General features: G+C 33.2%; 2 protein-coding genes across 2 annotated transcripts; both read right to left on the bottom strand.

Moving 5' to 3' along the window:
- Nucleotides 1–1311: 1311 nt before the first annotated feature.
- Nucleotides 1312–2984, bottom strand: LOC143627263 (protein MIZU-KUSSEI 1-like). Its single transcript, XM_077097125.1, has 3 exons — nucleotides 2881–2984; nucleotides 2775–2835; nucleotides 1312–2237 (listed from the first exon to the last, which is right to left on the bottom strand). Exons 1-3 carry the CDS (start codon nucleotides 2982–2984, stop codon nucleotides 1527–1529), a joined length of 876 nt encoding a protein of 291 aa, XP_076953240.1. The 3' UTR covers nucleotides 1312–1526.
- A 23-nt stretch (nucleotides 2985–3007) lies between these two features.
- LOC143627232 (protein IQ-DOMAIN 22-like) lies at nucleotides 3008–7506 on the bottom strand. The gene is made up of 4 exons (XM_077097102.1): nucleotides 7044–7506; nucleotides 4327–4530; nucleotides 3892–3960; nucleotides 3008–3795 (listed from the first exon to the last, which is right to left on the bottom strand). The coding sequence occupies exons 1-4, from the start codon at nucleotides 7419–7421 to the stop codon at nucleotides 3211–3213; spliced, it is 1236 nt and encodes a 411-aa protein (XP_076953217.1). The 5' UTR covers nucleotides 7422–7506; the 3' UTR covers nucleotides 3008–3210.
- Nucleotides 7507–9412: the final 1906 nt, after the last annotated feature.

A 9412-nucleotide genomic window follows, 5' to 3' on the forward strand; every position in this document is an offset into this window, starting at 1 on the left:
AGCATCTGAATTAGCCAGCATGCTTCGAAAATTTACCCATTTTAAGGTTCTGTGAACTAATAAGAGACGTCTTTAATTGAATCAAACATACTTTATCTCTGATCGATTCAGACATAGCTTCTTAATGAAATCATAAAGAGACTACCAATAGCCCCTTAGTCCGCATTATGAAGTGAGAGAAATAAGAGAATCCATTAACTCACCGTCTTTCATATACATGATTACTTAAGACATTTAATTAGTAACTTACTTATTGAATAATAATATACATAAAAAATCACTTTTAGAGATTGGCATCCAACAAGACATGTGTTTAACATAGATGGTTTACCCACGTTGCCACACACCCTCTAAATTTACCTTTCATTCTACATCTTTGTTCACAATAGGACTACAACCCTCACCACTCGAGATTACGTACACCTTGATACCGCAAAACCAACAACAATTTGGTCATAGTTACGTATATGTGATTTACATAGTTCACATATTTTGCTAGACTATATTTATAATAATATACAGCATTATTGTACCCTGACAGTTTACAAGTTGTATGTTACTTTTAAGTATAGCAAAAATCATCAAAAAATGATGAATGAAAAGTGGAAAACTATATAAGATGAAGAAGAACTCAGGTTGTTCCATGCAAGGTCGACCCAAAGTCCCAACTCCCAAACATGATACAAAATACTAAAGGGCTTTATTACTAAAGCCCATTGAAGAGGAATTTTATGATATAACCTTAAAGGCTCAAAGTAGTCAAAGGCAGCCGGCAGCCCAACGGTATTTCTGTTTTTATTTTGAAAGATCACTTCGATCACCAACGGGTCACTGACTCACCCGATTATCTTCATTTCTTTTTTAAAATGAAATCCATCATATACGGAAAAACTACATGTCTCACCATGAAAACCCCTACTTTTTTTATCACATACAAGACTTTGGATCATTCACCCCAACCACTTGGACCAGAATAATTGGCCCATAGGTATTTCTTAAACAGGGCTTAAATAGATTCACTACTTTTTAAATTATAAACATTCGTTAGAATAAATGGATTATTACGAATTTATTTATAAAACAATTTATATCAAATAAATCTATAAAATAATCTTAGCTTACACATATACACACATAGAAGTTAAAATTACACAATTAAGTGTGTCAAGTTGTCAACTATATAGGAGTTTTCGTTTATTTTTTGTTAGTCTAAGCCTATATAAAGAAAGAGATTTAATAAATTATATGCCAATTTCTGTCTTTGTAACACCCACTTTAGAAAGCTTTTTTATTTGTATCTTATGCTGAATTCATAAGAACTTGTGACACACATGGGTTGATTGTTAGGTTTGTTTTGTTATAAAGTAATGTATGTAATTATATCTTGTAAACATATGATCCCAATTTAATGCAAATATTTGACACCAATTTCCACCATCACAAAACACATTAAAATCTCCAACAAAACATGATTTAACATTCTTACAAACCCTAATCAAATCAGCCCTTATAAAAATAAGTTATGATCATATCCTTACAAAGAAAATGCTCAATTCCGGACCATTGTTCCCATCAGGGCTCAACATGTAAAGCGTCTCCGAATCCTTTGACCCCACAACGCGGTCAAAGTGGGCCCGCATGTATGCCAACTCACCATCCGTGCCTTCCGCCTCAAATTTTTCAGGCAACACTCCGGCCCCCATCAGTATGGGCCGAAGTAACTCTATAATGTGCAAATCCTCCTCGGTTGCCTCACGTTTCACCCCCAGCCCGCCCTTTTTACCATTAAAAAACATTGTCCATGACGGTTCTTCCAAAAGTTTAACCTTGTCTTTATCTAAATGTTTTTCGTACTCTAACGTGATCCTAACCATCCCTAAACTCATCTCGTATTGTAAAACATCGGTCGTGAGTTCCAACTCGAGAATCACGATTGGTAATGTTTTCGGGTTTTCTTGTATAGCGAGGGTTACACGACCTTCGCTATATCCATATAACGTCCCCGTGACACAATTTCGGTTTCCGTCTTGGATCTTGTTTGACGTGTGTTTAACGACTGGGAACGACCTGAATACCGACCGAACAACTCGAAAGACTTTAGTTTGCTTGCCTCTCTTGTAGGACGATCGTAGGAGGCTATTGGTTGGCGGCCGACGTAGTGGCGGTGGTGGCGGCGGCGGTGGATGACGTGGCTTGGATGGTGATGACGCCGGTGGCATGGTGGTGACGCTAGGAATCTTTTTTTATGGAATCATTTAAGATTTAACTCCTCATTACCGGAATCTTTGTTGGATTCAACAATGGGAGATAAATTAGGTGTTTGTTTTTGTTTTGGAGTATGGTGCTAAAATTATGGTTAAATTACTAAACTTGTAAGGTTTGTTTGTGGTTTGTTTTTATATCTTGGAATGGGAGGTTAAAATTGTTGCCACTTTTTTTATAGTTTTTTTCCCACATGTTTTATTGGTGTCAAAATTATCATAAAAAATTTATGGCATCGTTTGATTTATTAATTATTAACATTTTAATCATGATCTAAATTATTTGTTCAAATTTTAGATCAATTCCTATTTTACATGGTGTTTAAAAATTATTGCTTTGACTTTATATTCTTACATGAATAAACACTAAATTACTCACATCAAGGATTTGTGTGTTGCTACAATGAAAACGAAACAATTTAGCATTGCTAAAAACCGGGAAAATGTAACTTAAAATCAAGCCTTCAGATAAAGAAATCCACAAAAGTTACACTAAACCGCGTATGTAACAACCGTAACATTCAACACCAAAGACTCAATCAAAAGTCCACCATCAATCACTCCTAAAATCTCTCTCATTTATATTCAAATTATATAGTCAGTTATAGTTGTAACTTACCTTATATTTCTCCTTGTAATTAGGATAAGATCATTATTTATTGTATTGTAAATCTCCAAAAGAAAGTATTTCTTTCTTTCAGTATGATTTGTAACTTCAGACATAGCGTAACTTATGTATTTTTAAGTTGAGCTCGTTTCTATTTCATGTCTTATTTTAGCCGGTTTAATTATAAGTTTGCTAACTCTTGATTTAGCTCCATGTAATAATATTAAAGAAATTGTGGTATTGGATGGAATCAAATTTTAAAGCCCTAGAAAATGATATACCTTATAATAGCACTTTGTAGGTCATATAATTCAACAGTGTTATATCTTAATGACATATATATCAATTCCAATAACTATCATAATACTCACTTTCCACCGTATCATAGACCGGCATCCCTAGCCGATCGAGTCGACCCGACCCTGGATAAGCCTTCTTTGCGAAACTCTCTCGCATCGTTGGACCCTGTTGCATACCCGGCCCATATTTGTAACCCGAATCCTTCTTTGTTACACTAGAAGCCTCAAGTTGAGTCCTTAGTCTTGGAGCACTTAGAGACCTAGCCTTAGCCCGTGACGACTCGGTGTTAGACATGTAGTTTGGGTGGTCCGAGTAGCCGCTAAAGCAGCTTCTCGAACCTTCGCTTTTCATAGGAGTAGAAACTCCTTTCACTGAGTCATCAAAAGAAGTGACTTCACAAGATGCACAAGGGCTTGAGGTTTTTGGATGAAACGTTGACCCTCTTGAAGTGGTCAAACTTTGACTATACCCAAAACTGATTTGGTCCGGTTGAAAGAACCTTCCTCCGTTAAACATTATATGCGGTTCCACAGTATCGACTTCGACAATTTTGTCATGTTCATGGTCGGTTGAGATGTCGTGTAACGTTCGTTCTTGACCACGAGCATAAGATTTTGAGTTGTTCCTCTACATTTGATTAAAAACCGTTGTTACATTTAAAATATCGGATGCTACATATTACATATTAACACTCTCAAATAAGACGTAACGCTTATAATGTACCTTTGATATCGAACGTTGATCGTGTTTAGCATGTGGAAAATGTTCCAACTTTTCAGGAGTTGCAGGCCCCTGCAAGCCAAAGATACGTTATAGAATAAGACTTATGGTGTAATTATATTACTTATAAGTTATATTATTAAAAAAAATCATTATTATTGTTTATTAGATATAGAAGATTAAATTAATGTCCTTTTTATACATATATTCCTCTTTAGTTGAGCTCGAGCGGAAATTTGAATAATTTTCAAAGTAAGCTCGAGTGGCTTGAGCTCTACTTGTTTACAAGCTTAACTCGTTTGTAATTAGCCGGTTTCAAGCGAGCTTATTTGTTTACACGTAAAGGAGATTATGAGTATTTGACTGTCCTTTATACGAATTCAAATTAAAATTTAAAAATTATGGAGGGAAATAAAGGTAAACAAAATTAAGGCATACATGATGGTGTAAATGACACTGAGAGGTGGCGGGCTTGGTGGTTGAATCAGTGATTTGGGACCTAAGTGCGCGTGCACGAGCCTGGGCTCGTATCAAAGCCTGCAACCGCCTCATCATATCTGCGGTTTGTTTCCTTAGAATGTGACCTCTCACCACTGCCTGCAGCCTCACCAATGCTTTCAAAGCCCTCCGTGCTCTCCGTGCCTACAAAATCAACTGATTACCGTCGTTTACAATTTCGAGTTATATGTACTAATTACTACCTGCTTAGGCTCGTTTAATTAGGCTTTTCGAAATAATTATGAACATATAGAAATTACCTAATATAATATACAAGCCGAGCTTAATTTTATAAAACAACTCACAAGCTGATCATTAAAAACAACTCACGAGCCGAGCTCAAGCGGTAGAAAAAAGGCTCGAAACAAGTTGAACTCAAACTCTTGTAAGTCAAAATGAGCCGACCTCGTGCCTAGTTGAGTTCAGACTCGATTCGGCTCGTTTACACCTCTAATTGAAAATGCTATAATAATCAAAGGTATGTGTAAACTTTGTGATTAATAACCTTTATAACCTAATCATTAGTCACGGGAAACTTTATACTTAAATTATTTTTTCTTGTGTCACTATTTGAAAATACACGGTGATTGATCTGTATATATGTATATACTAGTTTTTATCCCCCGTATTACGGGGGTTGTTTTATATTGTTTGTTCTAATATTTATTTATTTTTTTGAATTTATATTTTTATTGTATGAAATTTAATAATATACTTATGGTTTGATAATAAATTGTTTCACAAATAAATGAGATATTATAACCCGGTTTAAAAGCTATATGGTTTTGATGAGACCCAAGACCCGTTTATTTTTTTTTATTATAAAATTGGTTTTTTAATTATAAATAATATTTATGAAAGTTAATAATATACTTATGGTTTGATGAGACCCAAGACTCGTTTATTTTTTTTACTATCAAATTGGTTTTCTAATTTAAATAATATATATATATATATCTTTTTTAAAATAAATAAGATATTAATTTTTATTATATCCTATTTTATAGGATTTTTAAATCAATAATTTGGTGAGAATAATTTTTAATTTAATGAGATGTTATAACCCGATTAAGGAATATCTGGGTTTGGTAAGACCCATACACATGAATTCGGGTCAAAATCATGAGAAGACTCCATTTAAAAATAAAGCAAATCTGGTGACTCCAAAAAAAGGAGGAGCGACCACATCGCGACACATAGGATTTTTATGTCTTCGTTTATATATATTATAGATATTACAAAAAAACAAGTAACGGATACTATATAACATAACACGTACCGAGTCTTTGTACGTACAGTTAAGTCCATCAGTGGGTGTTACCTTTAACTAATGATTATTATAATTTTCGTTTCTATAACTATAGTGTTACAAGTAGCATTTATTCAAAGTTTTTAAAAATACTAATAATAATAATAATAATAATAACTTGACTGTTGCACAAGGCTTATGTATGAATGTCGCGCATGGCTTACAAACATCATGTTAAACTCTTAACGTGTTTACTACGTTTTTAACGGCTATCATATTAAGCTTAAAGGTTGCTATCAAGTTGTTAAAATAGTTACAGTAACGTCACATCATTGATATAACTATAGGTGTATTCAATTGCGGTATGAGGTTTTAAACCAGATAATGAAAATGACCATACAAAGATAAGGTAATTAAGAGGGTACCCATTTTAGTATCAAGACTTTGACAACTTACCAGCCACCTTAATAAAACAATAAGCATTAAACTTGATCATGTGACATGTTATTATGTCTCAATAATTTGATGCATCTGTTAATAATTAGATTTTTTTAGGTAAATGGTCATGTTTGATGACAAAAAAGCATGATAATTTATTTGAAATTAATTGTTTATACTTCAAAGGGAAACATGTGAATAAATTATAAATATCATATGTTCTATTGCTTTGTATCGGTTTAAAAAGAGTAGACACATATGCACGAAAATTAGCTAAATATGCAAATGAATTCAAATATATTTCGTTATTGTTATTAATATAAGTTTGGTTTTACTAATAGCATATTTTACTTTGAATATAATATATATTAAGAGAGAACACGATCAACGCAGAACATATACAACACGAAAATATGCAAAACAGAATAATTTTTGTAGTTGAAAAAATTAAAAGTTAAAGAAATAGTAAAATTTATTATTTCTTCCTTTTTATTTTATTTTATTTTTTGAAATTCAAAAGGATATAACAAACTAGCTAGTTGATTGTTCGTTATCTACACCTCTATATGTCATCATGCGTAAGATATGATCCGGTAAACTACATAAAACTAAAGATACATATGAAAACAATATTTTTTTTACTATCAAATTTAAAACAATCATAAATCATTTACAAAAATTAATGAATACAGTATTCCCTTAAATAATTTTTGAACAACTTAGTTTTGTATCCAAATATTAATAACGGCGCAATTCATTCAGGGTGTGCCTTCTATTTCAACGTAAACACTCAAACCTATAACTTATATAATATTGACTATAGAACTTTAATACTCGTTATAGAAACCAAAAAAAATAAATATAATAATAATAATAATAATAATAATAATAATAAATAACAAGTAAGAACAAAGCTTGTAAATATAGGGAACTTAATGTCTAGTTTCATAACACAAAACATGTCACGTACCAGATAAGCTCTAAAACACGACTGAATCTTGATCGCAGCCACTTGTTCCTTAACACCATAACTAACCATACTTGTCATCCGAACAACCTCTGCGGCCGCCTGAGCCGTTGACACTGCTGCATCAACCACTGCAGCAGTAGCAGCAGCAAGCGCAATAGCGCGCTTGTTCGACTCTTCATCCTCGTTGGAATTATAAAGATGGTGTAATGAACTTATGTCCATTGATCTTGACGTGCTACGATGTCGTGGCGGCCGTGATTTTACAAAACTCCACCGTCGTTTTAGTTTTTTGTTAGGTTGTGGACGAGGTTGTGGTGGGTTTGAGTCGGTGGTTTTGAAGCCTAGTAGTGATTTGAAGAATTTGGAAGCTTTGTACATTTTGTTAGAGAAGAAGAAGAAGTGTGAAGAGAAGAAAGTTGGAAGTGTGTGTAGAGGTTTTTGTGTGTTTTGTAAATGAATGAATAGAATTTGTGGGGGGCTAGATATCATTTTATTAGCCATAGTTTAAAAAAAATAACTAAACTAATCATTTTTTTTCATCGGATCCGACTGAATTTTTAATGAATTCGACGGAATTTGCTAAATAACTCGTTGACGTATAAAATCTCGCCATATTTTAACACATTAACGGATCTAATGGCATTCGTTAAAGATCCGGCGGAGTGTTTAAGGATCCAACAGAATTTGAGAGGTAGCGGATGATAGTTTTCGTTGGATCCACTAAATATTTCGTCGGATCCATTAAAATATTCCATCGGACAATGGTTTTAGAGTGGTTATTTTGGGTATATGTTTTTTTTAAAACCGTGGCTAAAGTTGAACAAGGTTGGGTAAAGTTGGCTATTTTATTTAGGTATAAGTTATTCTCACACCACATATGTTTGTTGGACACCATGCACGCCTATACGGCTCGTATAGGTGCAAAATTTTGTTATTTCGTGTTTGATGTGTACACAGTCCGCATAGACTGAAAAAGTTGTCATCATATCTTCTCTGTATATTAGTTAGTCATGTGAGGATTATACGGCTTATATAGTCCCTATACGAGCCATATAAAATTATTAATATACCAAAGGATGGTGTTTAAATATAATTGCCCTTTATTTATTCTTGTTTTTAATTAGTTGTAAGGTAAAATATTATTATAGTGTTTTATTTAATAATGAAGTTAGAATTAGACTTCGTGAAGAATAGCACATTTTTGCGGGTGCCCGTGTATGTATTAAAAAATTAAAATAGATTAAAATTGCATTTAGTTCCTTATCTTCATTGGCAAAAGTTTATGTCCACCACTTGTTTGGAAATGAGAGTACGTTCTCATAACTTGTGTTTTACATCGAACTTTGGTTAGAGGCATAGTGTTTGATTCACTTAAAAACAACTTTTATGAAGCCTCTTAATCAGTAAGTTTTAGAAACACGTTGATTGATTTAGATGCTACCTTTTAATCGGTCAGATATCTTAATGACTCGGCACAAGGTTGTCAAACAGCCCATGGTATTCCTCTAAATGTGGTTACACTGGTGTTAGGTTGGAAGGGGCGCACTTCAGGGTCACATTTAGTAGTGTCGAGTTGAGGAAATGTTTTGGCTCCTGTTCTCGATTCCCGCCTACACCTATTGACCAAGATGGTCACAGCGTGTGAGACCGGATACATAACATAATCAAATATAGAATTGAATTACCATTTACTTATTTCATCACCATTTCACATTTTCATTTATAGGTGTGAACATGTAAAGAAAGTGTATACGAAGGGGGTGTAATTGGTACAATACAAACGCGACAGCCTACAAATCTGTTTGCTACGGTGGGGCCCATGATCACAACACCGATATTTGGTCTGATTCACCGTACGTATTTTTTTGAAGTACTTCCAAATCAACCCATCAAAGAATCTAACCCCACACACACTGGCCCATCACATGCACCACCCTATAACTTCACCATGTTCTCAAGTTTGAAAGAGACCAACAATATTTTTAATTATTTTTTTTAAGAAAAAGTTGCATAATTCATTGATTCAATGTGACAAAATGCTATATAATTTATTACTTCTCATAACATACTATGTTTTTCTTTCTTTAGGATGTAACGTTATTTTGTTTCTCACAAAATGTTAAGATGAAAAACTTAAAAATAATGTCGGATCATCATGTGTAAAACCCATTTTTTTCATCATATTGCAGAATTTGATAAAAAAAAAACCTTAAAATGAATATAATGGTGTTTTATTGTTTTTGTTGCAATAGAAAACCATTAAATTGAAATAAACACTTAGATCAAAATTATGATTTTTAAATAAATAACTTTAAAATGAAAAATCTCGCTCATTCACATTCTTTACTTGAATAAGAAAACCACCTTAA

This window comes from Bidens hawaiensis, unplaced genomic scaffold (genome assembly GCF_021521415.1).
Source record: "Bidens hawaiensis isolate Kalapana, Puna unplaced genomic scaffold, B.hawaiensis_p1.1 tig00004618_1, whole genome shotgun sequence".
Taxonomy (NCBI): Eukaryota; Viridiplantae; Streptophyta; class Magnoliopsida; order Asterales; family Asteraceae; genus Bidens; species Bidens hawaiensis.

What these genes read in the sequence shown, in the direction of transcription:
- LOC143627232 (XM_077097102.1), bottom strand. Translation starts at nt 7,421, where the DNA reads ATGTACAAAGCTTCCAAATTCTTCAAATCACTACTAGGCTTCAAAACC. An exon ending in CGTGTTTTAGAGCTTATCTG is followed by an intron (nt 4,531 to 7,043) that starts GTACGTGACATG and finishes TTGATTTTGTAG; the next exon opens with GCACGGAGAGCACGGAGGGC. An exon ending in ATCAACGTTCGATATCAAAG is followed by an intron (nt 3,796 to 3,891) that starts GTACATTATAAG and finishes AATCAAATGTAG; the next exon opens with AGGAACAACTCAAAATCTTA.
- LOC143627263 (XM_077097125.1), bottom strand. Translation starts at nt 2,984, where the DNA reads ATGTCTGAAGTTACAAATCATACTGAAAGAAAGAAATACTTTCTTTTG. An exon ending in ATTACAAGGAGAAATATAAG is followed by an intron (nt 2,836 to 2,880) that starts GTAAGTTACAAC and finishes AATATAAATGAG; the next exon opens with AGAGATTTTAGGAGTGATTG. An exon ending in CTTTGGTGTTGAATGTTACG is followed by an intron (nt 2,238 to 2,774) that starts GTTGTTACATAC and finishes CCATAAAAAAAG; the next exon opens with ATTCCTAGCGTCACCACCAT.